Genomic DNA, 18,441 nt, shown 5'->3' with positions numbered 1-18,441 from the left:
TAGGAAGGGAAGGCTCTTCTAGATCTTCGATATTAGGAGGTAATGGAATTAAAGTGGTTCACTCCTTTATCAAAGTCTTAGATTCATGATCCTTAAGCTCATCACAATGTTTTCTTATTATAGACTTGAGATTAGCTGAAATTCTATTGTTTGTTGAGCCCATTCTATCAAGTGTATCATGCATTTTCTTGATATCCTTGAGTGATTCAGCTTGAATAGCTTGAAGCTCCTCTAGCCTTTTTAACATTCTATCCTCAAATGATTGAGCTTCCATAGCATCTACATAGTTGCCTTGTCCCTTACTAAAGCTAAAAGAAAATTGGGGGTCATTCGAGTCAGAGCCATATATGTGTGAATTTGATGAGGTCATTTCATCAATTTTTCTATCAAGTGCATCTATTGATGTTCCCAAATTGCATAGTTTGTAACAACTCTCAATTGAATGGCCTATTTCATTGCAAACTTTACAAAAATTTTGCTCTGACCTTTAATTATAGTTAGAGAAAACACCCCTTCTTTCAACATGCATTTTATATGGACGGTCAAACAGTGTAGGACAATTATCATATATATGACCAGTTGCACAATAAAATTCACAGAAAAGAGTATTAGAGTTCACAACAGACATTTGGTCAAACTTTTGAAATAGAGCTTTCAATCTAGTGTTCACTTTAAACGTGTCCATCTAAATGATTATAGTCAGAACAAGATAGACATGTAGAAGTAACAAAAATGAAAATGCAGAATTTAAATTGTAGAAAGAAAGTGTATAATGAAAACAAGAAAGAAAAGACAAAAGAAAAAAGAAAAATGTCTAGAGTAACTCATATGCTAATCAACTAATGTTAATCGAAAATAGCCCCCGGCAACGGCGTCAAAAACTTGTTACGAAACGCAAGTGCACGGTTTCATCGTCAGTAATAAAAGAATATCAAATCCACAGGGACAGTTGATTAAGCACTAGTTAACTTCACACAGTGAATTATCTAGACAAACATAAGATTATCTAGGAAAGAAAGTAAGAGAAAGAAAAGAGGGAAGAAAGAGAATGGATCTTGAGAGGGGTTGAGCAAAGAGGATGTGAGAGATGATATATTCTAGGATTTTGATTTCCTTGTAATGCTAGATGATGTTACATAGATTACGTAGTTTCTATTCTCTATGTTCATGCTCTTGTAGAAAGTTAGATTCATTACCGACTCTCCCCTGTAGTGGATAAGCCGGCATGATCTTCTACTCCATGTACTATGCTACTAAATGGAAGTGATTCCTATGAAGTCCGTTAGCGGGGCAGCCTGTTGGTTGGTCCTAGGAAGATCATACCGGTTCCACTGTATAAAAATTTTGTACAAGTGTCGAACCTTTCCTATACAACCTATTGTGTTCTTTAGAAATTAAATTAGAAATCTCAAACGGAACTTAACATTATTGATTCCAAATTTAACTTATCTGTTCTTAATGGTTTAGATTTGGATCGCAAGCGGAACTTAACACTATTGATCTAAATCCACCTATGGTATAAAGTTGATTAAATATTTATTTCTAAAATTGACTCCCAGGTCAAACATGGCGAGGCACTAGACCTTCTTGGGTATGGGATCATCCACCACTGCCTCGACAAAACCTTTAATAGAAATTCAATATTTAATTTCCTAAAATAACATTAGGTTTAACCAAAAGGAACAATCGAATCACAAATTCGAAAAAAAAAAAAACACAACTTCGAAACAAATCCGAAACTCTAGAATCATATGCCTCTTGTGTTTGGAATTCGTACAAAGAAGAACTAGAATGATGCGAAAAATAATTACTAGTTATACCTCTTCTTTGTATGCTAATAACCTCGAGATCTTCTGTCGTATTCCTCGCCTCCTCTTGGACGTCGTGTGGGCGACGATCCTCCAAAGATGGACACAACCCAAAGTCTTCTTCCTCCTTCTCTAAAATTCGGCCACCACCACCACAAAGAAATAAGAGAGCAAGGGGAAAAGAGAGGGAGAGAGGGCCGGCCACAAGAGGGAGCACAAGCAAGAGAATAAGAATTGATCTATCATGAGGCCTCTCCTCCCCTTCTTTTATATTACTTGCCCAAGGCAAATAAGGAATGATTTTTACAAAAATTAAAATCATCCTCTTGTTTTTCCTTTTTCCTTTTTATTTTTTCCTTTTCTTTCCTCTTGATTGATTCAATCATCAATCATGGATTGATTGGCCGGCCCCTTGCTTGGGTACCAAGCAAGGGTGGCCGGCCACATCATCAAGGAGAAAAATAATTTTTATAAAATTTTATAAAAGAAGAAATCCTCTTATAAAATTTTACAAGCTCTCTTTCCTATTGTAGAAGTTAAAAAAGGAAAATTTTAAAATTTAAAACCAAGTTTTAAAATTTAAAACTTCTCTTCTAAAATTTCTTTTTCTAACATGGTTACAAAAATAGAAAATTTCAAATTTAAAACTTATCTTCCTTTTTTCTAAAAACCATGAGGATGGTTAAAAAAGAAAAGTTTTCAAACTTTTAAACTTTCTTTTAAACCATGTGGCCTAATTCAAATAAGGAAAGTTTTTAATTTTAAAATCTCTCTTTTAAAAACTTGTAGATTTCTACAAAGAGAAGATTTTAAAAATTCAAAACACCCCTCCTATTTGAATTTATTGTGGTCGGCCCCTCTTTTCTTGGACACCAAGCAAAGGGTCGGCCCCTTTGAGAAGGAATTGGCTGAACCCTATGGCTTGGTCACCAAGCCATGGGCCGGCCCCTCTTGGACACCAAGAAGGGCTTTTCATGAGTGGACTTGAGGCATTAATGAGGCTACGACAGAGACCTAGAGGAGAAATTGGTTTTGGCCTTCCAATGAGCTTGAGTATCCCGTGTTTGCCCCGAACACACAACTCAAGTTCATTAACAATAACTCATTCCACTAGAGTTATTATTGCACTACCGCACCAATCCCAAATACATTATGGGCTCCTTCTTATCATGAGTGTTTTAGTCTCCCTGTGTTTAAGATATCGAATGTCCACTAATTAATTGAGTTATTGACAACTCATTTTAATTAATGTCTTAGTCCAAGAGTAGTACCACTCAACTTCATTGTCAATTCGGACTAAGTCCACCTGCAGGGTTTAACATGACAATCCTTATGAGCTCCTCTTGGGGACATTCTCAACCTAGATGACTAGGACACAGTTTCCTTCTATAATAAAAAACACACACTATAAGTAATATCATTTCCTAACTTATCGGGCCTATTGATTTATCGAGCTAAATTTCACCGTTTGATAAGTCAAAGAAATAAATACTAAATATATGTGCTTGTTATTATATTAGGATTAAGAGCACACACTTCCATAATAACTAAGATTTTGTTTTTTATTAAGTCAGTATAAAAAGAACTTACTTTAAATGGTCCTACTCAATACACTTAGAGTGTATTAGTGTAATTTATTAATCAAGATAAACTAATACCTAATTACACTACGACTATTCCAATGGTTTGTTCATTTCCATCTTAGTCGTGAGCAACTATTTATAATTTATAAAGAACTGATAACACGATCTTCTGTGTGTGACACCACACACCATGTTATCTACAATATAAATTAATTGAACAACTACACTTAACAAATAAATGTAGATATTTGACCAATGTGATTCTTTTATTTCAAATATAAATGTTTACAAAAAGCTAGGCTTTTATTATACACTCTAACACAGCTGTCACGCCGCCCCTCAATCATACAACATAGAAACACACTAACACACAATAACATAGAAATAATGATTATGCCCAATCCCCTACTTCCTTGTGGAGATTTGCTTCTCCTTTCAAGGTGATACCCTAGACGTCCGTTAGCGGGGTAGCCCTGTCACAACGCCCCTCGGTTATACGATCTAGGGTATCCCCCCTACGGGATTAACAATTCTACACAACTATTTGATAAAACATGCAAAAGATATGTATAAGCATTCACACACACACACATCATCAAACATGAACATGACATTAACAAGTCATTGAATAGAAACATGGCAAATCCACGTAATTTTACATCTCCATCACATTACAAATACTTCCTACATCCTAGATCTGAGATCTACTCCATTATAAAGGAATAACATCCCCAAAACATAAAGTAAAGCATATTTACAACCTTAGATGTGAGAAGAAGGGGAAGAAGAGATGCTTGCCGATGATTCCGATGTCTTGGGGATGCCTCCTTGCTCCGGAGATGGACGGATATTCAAGGGAATGGAGGTGAATGAAGCTCTAAGGTTTCCCCCTAAGGGGAGAACCCTTCGTCAAGGAGAGGGACGAAGTACCAAACCCAAGATGAGTCAAAGAATGAGGATCTTGACCCTTTTATACCTCCTCCAAATTGCCTAGAAAAACTAGGATTACAAGGGTCCGGTAAACCAGGGTTTTTACTCATTAAACCAGGTTTTCTCATGATTCATCCTGAACCAAAGTTGTATCTTGTGAAATTATCTACAATCTGATACTTGGATCAAGCTCTGGCTCCAATTGAGCCTAAAGTTATGGTGGTTAAAAGTTTGGTCTGTAGTCTGGGTGGAGGTCCAATTGAACCCACAGTTGGGAGGCACAGCTGTGCCATTTAGCATGGGAAGGAAGTGATATCTCTCTATTGGATCTGAAGAAAAGTTGTAGATATTGAAGTCAGCTACGTTTTAGTATAAAGAATATCCCGCAACTCCAATGGAGCGCAAAGTTATAGCCGTTTTACGATCGGTCTACAATCTACCCAGAATTCAACACAGCTCTGTTTTGGCGTGGCGCAACCCGTGTTCTTCGTCAAACGGCCATGTGGAATCCACATGGCCTCACACGGCTTCCTTTCAGGTTGAGTCACATGTCCATGTGGCTCACACGGTCATGGCCTTCTTCTCCTCTGCCAAAGTCACACGGCCGTGACCTTCCTCGCCATTGGAAAGTTAGCACGGTCATGCTATTTGGTACGACTGTGTGCTGCTTGGACATGGGGGGCTGGCACGGCCGTGTGGGTCATACGGTCGTGGCTTGATTTGCTTCGGGATGGCCACACGCCCGTGTGGCCTACACGTCCCCAACTTGATTTGTAAAATACGGTGCCTAAATAATAATTAAATAATAAGGTTATTTGACAAATAATATTATTGGAATTTTTAGGGATTTTTAGAAATTTTCTGGAATTTAATTGGAGCTCATATGATGTATTTAGAGGAGATGCACTAATGGACCCGATAAAAGCCTATTTGAAATACCCAAAGGTGGGAGTTGATCAATTTGATTAACGTATAGTTGATTTGGTCAAAACCTAAGTTATAAATAAAACCTTAATCTCCTTCCTCTCTTCATCGCCGAAACACCTCCTTCTCTAAACCCCTCACGCTGCCGATTCCCTTCGCGCCGAACCACCGCTGACTCCTCTCTTCCCTCTCCCTCCCGCGAGCTCCCGCAACCCAGCCGTCGGCTCTCCTCACGCAAGCACCACAGCCGCAATAGTATCTGACCCCCATCGCCTCCACTCGCGGGTTGACCTTCGTCCAAGAGGGGGAAAGCCCGAACCCTAGCTTCGATTCCCTGTTGCCATCCCTACGGGTTCCAACCAGAGAGGACGCTCTGGACACCAAGATCGGGTAAGACATTTACAGTTTTGGTTTAGATCGATTCCTCTTGATGAATCGAGCTCCGGGATAAAAGTTTTGGGAGATTTCAAGTATAGCTAAGGATGTTTGTTCTTCTTGCTACTTCGATTTGTTTTGGGGCAGCGATTGCAATGTAGCTTTGGCAATGAATCCTCAGCAACAGCTTCTTCGGTGGTGGATCAACAGTGGTACATCCGGATTTAGGTGAGTTTTAGAGGTGATTCCGTTTATACATTAGATTGCATTAGTAATGCTGGATTGTACTGGTTGATTTCCTTTTCGGCTCACAAAGGTTTCAGATAGGTTGTGAGTTTTCTATGTGATTTGATTCTTTGTGTTGATGTAGTGCTATTGCGATCTTGGTTTCTTGAGTTGTTTGGTCCGAAATTTTAGTATGGGAGTTGTGTGGAGTACATCTGATTATTGAAAATTTATTCTTGAGGTATGGTAGCTAGTTAAATTTGAATTCTAAATTTAGAATCTTGTTGCTCAATTCTATGCTTAATTAATGATGGTTTTGGGGTTTCGGTTTCCGTCATTAGTATGAATAGTTTGGCATGATTTCAATTGTTTCTGTAGGTTTTGTTAAAGGGATGCAATAATTGTAATATGTATTCATTTCGTTTGTAGTTAGGGAATAAATTCATGTTTGGGATTCTTAATGGTGGTTAGGTAAAGCAGGGAATTGTGTGAACTGAGGGCATAAAATAAGGTTTGGGATTGGTTTTGAGTAGATCAGTAAGGGGATTAGCAGAGGGTGATCATGAGCTAGGGTTGTTTACCTATTTTGGATATTGGTTTAACTATTTAAATTCATACGAATATGGTTAAAAGAATTGATACATTGACGCAGGACTGGGATCGATGTTGGTGTTGAGACAAAGGTGACGTGGGATTCAGACTACATTTAGAGGCGGGTACTTCTTGCTTTGTTTCCTTTTAGTACTTTAACCTTAGTGCATGAATTATTTTGGTTAAGGACTATTTTTACCTTGACTCCACTCTTATTTTCCTGCGTTTGATACTTCCACGCAATCTTTGAGAAATTCGTTTCCATATCTATACAGTCTCTTTTGTTGTCCATGATCGGTAGCAGATACTAGATACCATGTTTGTATGCTTTGACTGTTGCTTATTTATGTACGATATTGAGCGTGCTGGCTTCATGTAGCATACCCGTTTCTGCTTATATATATATGATGACTGTTGCATTGTTCGCATCATGTCATTGCATGCATGCCGCATCCTCGGCCACTCGAGGGAGTGGTAGCTGGAGTTGATGCCGCTTGTCCTGTCGTGCCGCACTCGGCCACTCGTGTGAGTGATAGCTGGAGTACGAGCAGCAGGGACCCCCTTCGCTGTGTAGCTAGTTAGCTACTCAGCACCTGTCCATCCGGTCACTCGTGGGAGTGGCGGCCTTTGGGTGGTACAGTTGTCATTGATCCGGCCTTTCGACCATACAGGGGTCATGGTGCAGAGAGGTGGGCGGGGTGACCATCCGTGCATACGTTGTTATTATGCCTGCTTTGGCTGCTGCTGTTTACTTATGTTATCATTGCTTACTTATGCTGATGTGGTATATTTATGCTGCCGTTGTTTCTTGCGGTTGTTCACTTATGCTGGTATGCTATCTTATGTTGAGATATGCTCTTGTTGTAGGCGGTTAAACCTTGGCTTATTTATTTAAAATGTCTATATGTCTTACACATTACCTCTGTAGTTACGAGCAGTATTGTAGCAGATTAGTACCATTCTTGACCTTCTATATCTAGCCTAGGATATGGTTCCAGGTATGAGCATTGATTATGGTTTCATTTTGTATATGCTACTTCTCTTATGAGACTGTATTTCCTTTGGGCATTCTCTATTTGTTGACTATGTTCATGCACTATCTTTTCTATACCCGCTGAGTTCCAATACTCACCACCTCGCAAATTTGTTTCTTTTCGCCAGGTAACAGATTGATGAGTCAGGGATGCTTGGAGAGATGTCGGCTGCCAATCCTGGGTCCCGCGTCATATTCAAAAATTGATTTTGGTTCTGTTTCTCTTTACTTGCATTTCGTATTCGTTGGATTTGGTGTTGTGAGAACTAGGTTTTGATACTTGTGGTGTGGACTTGGTATTTGTGATGTTTTGATAACTTTGCAAATTGTGGATTTTCTCTTCATTTTTTTTTCCGCTGTGCTTATTTTCTTTTTATTTTTGTCCAGCCGAGTAGGCTGAGTATATTAAACTGCGTGGTTATGTTGTTTCTATTGTGTATATATTCCAGCCGTATGTGGCTGTGTATACTTTGTATGTAGTAATATTTCAGATTGTCACCCGTACAGGGGAGATGCTGCCGAAATTTATTCTGGCAGGGACTCCTCTAGGGGCGTGACATGATTTCTTCCAATGTTGCTCCCGTGTGCATTTTATCTCCATTTTTGCTCCAAATAGCGTCCTATCAATCAAAACAAGCAAAGAGCAGATCTCTGAATAGAATATAATGGAAGTATGACATTATAATGTAATAGGGTACAATAAACATAGATTATGCTCATGAAATATAAGTAGATGTGCGTCCAAATATATATAAAAGTGTATATAATCTACGCACATCATTAACCACAAGGGAGATATAGTCGTGAGTATGCATGCAATGACATGATGCACAAAATTCAATAGTCATCATATATATAAACAGAAACCAGGTATGTTACAGTAAGCCAACATGCTCAATAAGATATGTGAATAAACAGTAATCAAAGCAAGTAAGCATGGTATCTATTATATGTTAAATATCATGGATGGCAATGAGAGACTATATAGACATCAAATCGATTATCTCAAAGATAGAGTGAATAAGTATCAAGATCAGGAAAAATATGAGTGGAGTCAAGGTAAATACAGCAACTATCCGAATATATAGCTCATGCACTAAGGTCAAAGTACTAAAGAGATAAAATAAGAAGTACTTGCCTTTAACTGTAGATTGTGATAAACCAATCCCACATCAAGACGCTTGTCTCAAATTAACATCCTACAAATCATATATTGTACAGTTTAGCTAATCACATAAGCAACAACTAACTAAATCCAAAGATCTAAACCCATAGGAAAAATCCTAGTCAAATCGATCATTAATTATCCTTAATTAAGGATTAGCTTCAATTATTCTCATCCATGTATCCTTAATTACAATCCATTCAATACTGCAACAAGAAACCGTATAAATCCAACTCATCACCACTAATCACAATATCAATATAATGATTCTGATAACAATCATGTACTCCTCTAAATCAACCAATCCACTAATCAATCCAAGTGTATCAACCAAGTATAGATTAATCAACTCAACACAAACTAATCAAACTTCGTAATCAATTGGATTAAATACTTCTAACTATTCCACCTCCACATAAGATTTATTTCAAGCACAATCAAACCCAAACTCACCCAATTCCAATAATAAATCAATCCTCTATTCAACCAAAAACATCCATCTCAATAACAATCGATCCACATGATAATCAATCACAAACCCAAATCCATTCAAGCAACATGTCACAACTAAATAGAATTAGGTCACCCTAACCATTCTACAACCATAATCAAATCTAGTTTATATACGAAATTACCTCCACAACTTACCCAAATCTCATTGCACAACTGTTGACCACAACCGGAGACATTTGTTGCCGCAAATCTATTGTCGAAGCTAGATTAAACTGATGATCTCCCAAATCAACAAGCCTAAATCACAATCAACACATTCACGTCTGAACATTAGATCTAATTATACCATGAACACCCAATAACTAAAATCAAACCTAATTATCAAACAATAACCTCCTGAACTAGAGATCTTACCCTCAAACTAGATCCGCAACCTTCTGTTGTTGTGGTGAAAATAGAGCTCATGTGTCTCTGATGATCAACCTTCCCTCTAAATATGGATAGAGCTCGGATGGGGCTCTAGGGCACAGCAGCGAAAGGAGATGGTAGCGATGAATCAGAAAGAGGAGGGTCTGGTGGTGGTTGCTCGGCACTGACGACATGATTGGGGAGAAGGGAGTGGTTGTGAATCAATAACTCCCTATTCATGGATGGAGAGACCAGTGGCGATGACTCGTAGAGGGCAATGGCTGAACAGAACTCGGCGATTAGAGGAGGAGAAGGCAGCTTGGACGGCGGTGGATCAGGGGCAAGGGCTCGGCACGGTGAGGCTTGTGAGCAGTCGACGCATTGCCCAACTCCTGATCAGGTCGTCGTCCAAGGAGGAGTGGGTCGGTGGCAATGCCTAGCAATCGACGAAGGTGGTGCGGTCTCAAGTGGCAACGATGACGTTGGGCAGTGGCGAGAGGAAGAAAGGAGAGGGAGATAGGGCAGCATGATGGGAGGGACGAGACTGTAGACTCCTCGCGACAGCGATGGCTTCAACATCGCCGGTCAGGTGGCGCTGGCGTCGGCCAGCAACATCGTGCAAAGACGTGAGAGGGAGAGGAGAGGGGCAGCGAACAAGGATAGGGAGAAAGATAGGGCTAGGTTTTTAATACTTAGGTTTATTTAATCCAACTTTAGGTTAATCAACTCCCACTTAAGGGATATTCCAAACAGGTTTTCTCCAAGCCTAATAGCTCTATTCCCTTAAAACATGTCATATGATCCAGGATTAAATCCTAGAAAAATTATAAAAATTAAAAATAAATCTAATAAAGTTATTTTTCAAATAACACTTATTATTTATTGTCGTATCCTACATTAATGATCAGGTTGAGATCTAAGAGTCGTTGTTTAGAATTGTCTTATCCGTGAGTGCTCCTCTGAATCGATTCTTCCCCAATTTCTACTAGAACGATTGCCTCTTCTCCATAAACAAGATGAAAACGAGTCATTCCTTTGCTCTCCTGAGGTATGGTTCAACAACCCCATAGGATGCTCAACAACTTGTCCACCCAACTGCCTTTGACATGGTCTAATTTGATTTTGAGTCCACGAACTATTTCTCGATTGACCACCTTAATTTGACCATTGCTTTGTGGGTAAGCTACTGAAGTAAAGGCTTACTGGATCCCAAATCTTTCACATCATTTTTTATGTTGACGATCCTAAAATTTCTTACTATTATCGGAGATGAACTTGTGAAGGATGCCATATCGGCCAACTATATTCTTCCATAGGAATTTTCTGACCGCGTCTTTAGTTATTCGGGCCAGTGCTCCAGCCTTGCCCCATTTAGAAAAGTAATCACCAGCAACTAGGAGGAATTTATTTGGTTCAGGCTCAACCAGGAAGGGCCCCATTATATCTATGCCCAATAGTCAAATGGGATTGATATAGTAGAGGTCTTCAAGAACTTTGTCAGGTGGTGAGAGAGGTTCTGATTCCTTTGGCAATGAATGTAGGTTGTGACAAATCAGGTAGTATCAGCTTGTATTATTGGTTAAAAATATCCTCCATCCAATATGGTTTCCAAAAATATCTTCATGAACCTCCCTCATTACATAATCAACATCATCTAGATTGAGACACTTAAGGAGGGGCGTGAGAAGGATCACTGATACAATACGTCCCTAATTAAAGTGAAACGAGTAGCCCTTCTTTTGAGCAATTGGGGTTGTTTCCGATTGGTAGGAAGAATTCCTTCCTTGAGATAAGCACTGATGGGTGATCTCTAATCAATAGGCTTATCCTGACTTCTAGCTTGTTCAAACTGGAATTAACTACTAGAGTTTGAAACACATAATCGTCCATTCTCCAACCTGCTAGTGCACTTGCTAGTTTAGCTAGCTCATTTGCCTTTTGATTATCCGCTCGAGAAATCTTTTGTAAAGTGACCTCTTGGAAACCACCTTTTAATTTCTCAAAAATGTTTATGTATCTCCACAATCGATTGATTTTGATCTCAAATCTTCTTTTTACCTGCTAAGCCATCAATTGAAAGTCTGAATAGATAATCACTCGGGAGGCCCCGACTTGCTTTGCTGCTTGAAGTCCTATGAGTAAGGCTTCATACTAGGTTTCGTTGTTGGACGTCCGAAAGTCAAGCTAGACAGAAAGTTGGAGAACATGTTCTCTAGGAGAGTTACTAATATTCCAACTTTGCTACCATTCCAAGTGGAGGAATAGTCCACATAATCTTCCAAGTCTCGTCTGCCTCTTGGTCAAGAACTTCTATCAAAAAATCTGCTAAGGCCTAAGCTTTAATGGTTGTTCACAGATGATATTGGATATCATAGTCATTCAATTCAGTAGTCCACTTAATCAGCCTCTCTGAGGCTTCAGGATTCATCAACACCCGACCCAAGTACTATTGGTGAGGACTGTGATAAGATGAGCGAGAAAATATGACCTCAATCAGTGGGCAGCAAGGGCTAATCGAAGAGCCAATTTCTCTATATTAGTATATATGTTCTCGACATCCTTCAATAAATATCCTAGAAAATAGATTGGATAATGTACACTATCTTCCTACCTGAGCAAGACTACAGTGACTGCTCCTTCAAATGCCGAGAGGTATACCCATAGCATTTTTCCCGCTACCGGTTTGGAGAGTAGAGGTAGTCGGGACAAATATTCTTTCAATTCGGTGAAAGCCTCATTGCATTTCACTTCCCACTCAAACTTGAAATCTTTCCTCAATATCTTAAAAAAGGATAGACTCTGATCAGCTGAGCAGTAGATGAATCGCGAAAGTGATGTAATTCTCCCAATCAATCATTGTGCCTCCCTTAGGTTGTGAGCATAGGAGGAGGCATGTTCTGCAGTGCCTAGATTTTCTCAGGATTCGTCTCAATTCCTTACTTGGTCACAATGTGTAGGATCATAAAGTCGTGAGGGGGGGGGGAATAGCGATCGTTGAAAATCTTGATTTAAAATGAGTTACGCAACGGATAAGGGAAATAAAAAGACAACGCTAACAATGCCAAGTTTTACTTAGTTCAGAGCTTGTGACGACTCCTACTCCAAAGTCCACAATTGTTGATAACTTTCGTTGGGCAATCACTATCAGTTTGTAAATGGATTAAAAAGATTGAGTACAAAAATTGAAAATAAAACTTGTTACTTGCAAATAGAAAGGAAAGTGAAGTCTCTCATTCCTCGAACTTCGGAGCAGCCTTTTGGTGTCGTCGGGGCCTTTTCAAAGCAGCACTTGAATATGAAAGTTGTGGCAGATAATGTCTTGAAATTGCTGATCAAAGGCCCTTATATAGGTCTATTCCGAGCACTTGGACCGTTGCTGACATGGCGATCTCTCGTCAAAACTTCATCCGCGAAGTTTATCTACTTCCGAGCACCTGGACTCCTTCCAGGCGCTTAGACCCCTTCCGAGCACCTGGATTGTTGATGTGGGTTTGGCCAATCGTCGCACTCTAATGCAGCTTCGGGATAAAATTTATGGTCAGGGTGCTTGGACCATCTCTAGGCACCTGGGTGCTTGTGGCACCTGGGTGCTTGTGGCACCTGGGTGCTTGTGGCACCCGCCCGAGCGATACTGTTCGGGCGTCCGGACCACTTTTTGTCTCTTTTCTTTCCTGTAATAAAAAGATAGTGCAGGTAATAGAAAAATATATTTATCCTGCAAAATAGAGTTAGCACAACATTAATAAGATAGGAGTAGTAATTAGATCTTATCTATCCGAGACTAGAATCTAGTCAAGGTCTCAGCTTAGATTTCCCAAATGGATCTAGGTTGGATTGACACCTACAGTTCCCTCAATGGGGAACACGTTCTCACTAGATCTCTCCTCCAGTTGCTTATCTCCACTTACCAACTACAATTACTTGACTTGCCTTTGACCCACCAGGTTTTTCTGCCAGTTATTAGGTCCACAAACCCAACTAGATTTTAGCTGGTTGTCAGGTCCCGCGGACCCAACCAAACTTTTCCCCAGATATCGGGCCCTGCAGACATATTTGGACTTCCCACCAGCTATCAGGTCCCGTAGACCTAGTTAGATTTTAGCCTGGTGTCAGGTCTTTCAAACCCATTAGCTCCTGCACACTTCGTAAAATAATTAGATTACAAAATACTCTAACTTTAATCTATTTGGCATACATCAAAACTAGATTATTAGTGCAACCTGTACTAATACAATGTACTAAGAAATTTTTTACTTTTGACCCTAAATAAGCACTTATTGTGGTTAAGTTTAAACCTATATTACTTGAGTGTGCGACATGTCTCCTCGATATATGAGATCAAGGTCTCATATCGAACAAACTTGATTAAAATGTAGTTAACTCACACATTAATGTTTCTTCTGATCTGATGCTTAAAGACCTGATCCATGAGTCATTGATAGGTTGCCCTTGTATTCTTCAAATCGAATGACATGATAGTATAATAAAAGGTTCTATTAGTGGTTATGTACTAACATTTTCTTGATCTTCAGAAGCTAAGAGAATATGATAATATCCTTGATAAGCATCCATCATACATATGAGTTCACAATCAGAAGTAGAATATATTAGCTGATCAATATGGGGTAGGGGTAGCAATCCTTTGGACATGTTTTATTGATATTACAAAAGTCGATGTAAACTCTCCATTTGCCTCTTGGTTTGGACACTAGTACCACATTAGCGAGCCAAGTAGGGAATTGACCCTCCTATATGTGTTTGACTTCCATTAACTTGGTAATATCCATCTGAATTACTTGGTCTTATTATGGTGAGAAATTTTTTATCTTCTGTCAAATGTGTTAGATAGGGTGGACCACCTAGAGGGGGTGAATAGCTTGTAAATAAAATTAAAATTTCTCTTACTACTTACTTAGCAAGGACACACAAATTAATTAAATAAAATGAATGATAAAAACATAAAGTAAGAGGCAGTGTTTTGTTTAGTTACAACCTGGGTGGCTATCAATCTAAGGTAGTAGAAAGCTCACTAAAAAAGAACTCCTTCTTCGATCAAGATTGAAGGTAGAGTAGCCTTTTACAACGGTTGAGTGCAAACTTTGAAGAACAAGAATGGAAATGTAAGTATAGATATTGTTTGAACCCTTAGCTCTAGGACACTATTTATAGTGCACTAGTTGAAATGACTGTTTTGTTGACGTGGAAATTCAGGACACCTCCATTGATCCAAGGTACCTCTAGTAGGATAAAATTTGCCAACATTTAGCTGATTTGGCTGAATAGATGAGTCTCAGTTCATCATGTTGGTCCCATGCGGCCGGCAAGAGGGGGTGAATTGCCTGCAAAATAGAAATAACCTCTTTCTCATTCTTTCAACTTAGTTAGATAGCACAATTAACATAAAGTAGAAATAAACTGAACAACTAAAGAAAGTAAGATGACTATTTAATTGGTTACAACTGTTAGAGTGTATAGATTTTATAAACATTTATTTTTGAAATAAAAGAATCACATTGGTTAATATCTACATTTATTTGTTAAATGTAATTGTTCAATTAATTTATATAGTAGACAACATGGTGTGTGGTGTCACACACAGAAGATCATGTTGTCAGTTCTTTATAAATTATAAACAGTTGCTTGCGACTAAGATGGAAAGGAACAAACCATCGGAATAGTTGTAGTGTAATTAAGTATTAGTTTATCTTGATTAATAAATTAAATTGGCACACTCTAAGTGTATTGAGTAGGACCATTTTAGGTAAATTCTTTTTGTACTGACTTAATAAAAGAACTAGACCTTAGTTATTATGGAAGTATGTTCTCTTAATCCTAATATAATAACAAGCACATATATTTAATATTTATTTCTTTGGCTTATCAAAGGGTGAGGTTTAGCTCGATAAATCAATATGCCCGATAAGTTGGGAAATGATATTACTTATAGTGTGTGTTGTTGATTATAGAAGGAATCTATGTCCTAGTAATCTAGGTTGAGAATGTCCCCAAGAGGAGCTCATAAGGATTGCCATGTTAAACCCTGCAGGTGGACTTAGTCCGATATGACAATGAAGTTGAGTGGTACTACTCTTGGAGCTAGATATTAATTAAGTGAGTTGTCAGTAACTTACTTAATTAGTGGCATTCGTTATCTTAAACACAGAGAGACTAACACACTCATGATAAAAAGGAGCCCATAATCTAATTTGGGATTGGTGCGGTAGTGCGATAATAACTCTCTAGTGGAATGAGTTATTATCGATGAACTTGAGTTATGTGTTCGGGCGAACACGGGATACTCAAGCTCATCAGAAGGCCAAAACTAATTTCTCCTCTAGATCCCTGTCGTAGCCTCATTAAAGTCTCAAGTCCATCCAAAGAAAGGCCCATCTTGGTGTCCAAGAAAGGGGTCGATCCATTGCTTGGTGACCAAGCAATGGCCGGCCACATCTCCTCTTAAAGGGCTGACCCTTTGCTTAGTGCCCAAGCATGTAGGGGCCGGCCATAATAATTCAAACAAGGAGGGGTGTTTTGAATTTTTAAAATCTTCTCTTTGTAGAAAACTATAAGTTTTAAAAGAGAGATTTTAAATTTTAAAACTTTCCTTATTTGATTAGGCCACATGTTTTAAAAGAAAGTTTAAAAGTTTTAAAACTTTCCTTTTTTAACCATCCTCATGGTTTAAAAAAAAAGAGGAAGAGAAGTTTTAAAATTTAAATTTTCTATCACCATGTTAAAAAAGAAAATTTTATAAGAGAAGTTTTAAATTTTAAAACAAGGTTTTAATTTTTAAAACTTTCCTTTTTTAACCTCCGCTTTAGGAAATTAAAAGAGAGCTTGTAAAATTTTATAAAAAAATTATATCTTTCCCTTGATGAGATGGCCGACCACCTTGCTTGGTGCCCAAGCAAGGGGCCGACCAATAGAGTTAATAAAACCAATCAAATTAAATCATTGATTGGTGATTGATTCAATCAAGAAAAAAAAGAAAAGGAAAAATAAAAGGGAAAAGGAAAAACTAGAGGAAGATTTTAATTTTTGTAAAAATTCTTCCCTTATTTGCCTTGGGCAAGTAATATAAAAGAAGGGGTGAGGAGGCTTCATGAGAGATAACTCATATTCTCTTGCTTGGAGGATCTCTTGGTGTGGCCGACCCTCTCTCTTCTCCCTTTCCCTTTGCTCTCTTCTCCTTGGTGGTGGTGGTGGCCGGATTTTATAGGAAGAGGAAGAAAGTTTTTGGGTGGTGTTCATCTTGGAGGATCGTCGCCCACACGACGTCCAAGGCGAGGCGAGGAATACAGCATAAGATCTTAAGGTCATTAGCATACAAAGAGAAGGTATAATTAGCAATTGTTTTCCGCATCATGCTAGTTATTTCTTTTTGTAAGAATTCCAAACACAAGAGGCATTAGATCTAGTTTTTCGAATTAGTTTTTCGAGTTTGTGTTTTCTTTGTTTTCGAATTTGTGATTCGATTGTTCTTTTTGGTTAACCAAGAGTTATTTAAGGAAATTAAATATTAGCTTTCCTTAAAAGGCTTTGTCTAGGCGGTGGTGGTTGCTCCCATATCCAAGAAGGCCATGTGCCTCGCCATGCAGTCCTGGAAGCCAATTTTGGAAATTAATATTTAATGGAATTAATAACATAGGTGGATTTGAATCAATAGTGTTAAGTTCCGCTTGCGATTCAAATCTAAACCATTAAGAACAGATAAGTTAAATTTGGAATCAATGATGTTAAGTTCCATCTGTGATTCCTAATTTAACTTCTAAAGAACACAATAGGTTATTTAAGGAAAGGTTCGACACTTGTACAAAATTTTTGTACAGTGGAACCGGTACGTTATCCTAGGACTAACCAACAATTGGTATCAGAGCTAGGGTTTGCCTTTGTGTGTTTTGGTTTTCAAATTAATCATGCACATGTCATACATAATTTAGGCTGGATAATAGTAAGATGTGCTAACTTTGTGGTTGCAGGCTCCAACTATTATGACATTTAGATATTGTGTGTGATTGGACCCTTGGACATGTCAAGGGCTTTATTTTGTGTGCATGATTATATGTATCAAATACAGCAGGAGCTGTATTATTTTTAGAATTTCATTTTTTATTTGATCTAGAATACATGTACATTCCTTTATGGAATATAGGATCAATATATGTAAAATTCTATATTTGTCGTGGATCGTATCTTTGCAAGGCGTGGTGCTATTGGAGGACCAGAGACGCGGCGGAATAAGAAGCAAGATAGATGTGACAACTCGACCCGATGGCGGTGGCTAAAGATGGCAATAGCTAGGGTTGGAGCATACTAAAGATAGTCACTACTAGAAATATGATCTATTAGGACACTTTCTTAATGACATTTAATTTAAAATGTCATTATAAATAGTTTTTAATGACATTTATCAAAAATAATTATTTAAAAAATTAAAACATCATATTAGACTATTTATCATGAAACCTTTATCTATGTCACCGTATATAACACCCTAATAACCTAATTACTTCTCATTCTATTTTTTTTCCTACTTATTGTGCCGATTTTTTTTCTGAACCCTAACCAGCACTTGTTGCCGCCGTTCTTACTCTTCATCGCCCATGCATCGCTGTCGCCGGTGCTGCCAGCCGACACTATCTCGACCAGTCAGAGAACAACCTTCGCCGACCTCCATCGCGCTTCTCCGCTTCTCCTCCACGATTCCTCTGCAGCACCACCTCTGCCATGATTCCTCCGCAACCTTAAAACCTTTACAATTGCAGGAATGGTAGAGGCAAATGAGACTGAAGCTAGGAAGCATACGACGTGAATCAATGATATGAAGAAGGATTCTTTGCACAAAACAGGGTGCGTTCGGAGTTGGGATTGGCAATTTCCAAGAGATTGGACCGATGGACACCAACCTCAAGCCTCATAATTCAACATGGCTGCAAAAGGCTGATC

General features: G+C 38.6%; 1 protein-coding gene across 1 annotated transcript in view; it reads left to right on the top strand.

Annotated features, from left to right (window-relative positions):
* LOC122004438 (vacuolar-processing enzyme alpha-isozyme-like) overlaps positions 1 to 18,226 on the top strand; it is a 106,920-nt gene extending 88,694 nt beyond the window's left edge. Inside the window, exon 7 of the mRNA XM_042559328.1 lies at positions 18,065 to 18,226. Coding sequence (XP_042415262.1) covers positions 18,065 to 18,226 — 162 coding nt within the window. The remainder of the gene's footprint in view (positions 1 to 18,064) is intronic.
* Positions 18,227 to 18,441: the final 215 nt, after the last annotated feature.

Source organism: Zingiber officinale, chromosome 7B (assembly GCF_018446385.1).
Source record: "Zingiber officinale cultivar Zhangliang chromosome 7B, Zo_v1.1, whole genome shotgun sequence".
Taxonomy (NCBI): domain Eukaryota; kingdom Viridiplantae; phylum Streptophyta; class Magnoliopsida; order Zingiberales; family Zingiberaceae; genus Zingiber; species Zingiber officinale.
Note: the sequence above shows the minus strand (reverse complement) of the source record. Positions and strands in the feature narration are given on the sequence as shown.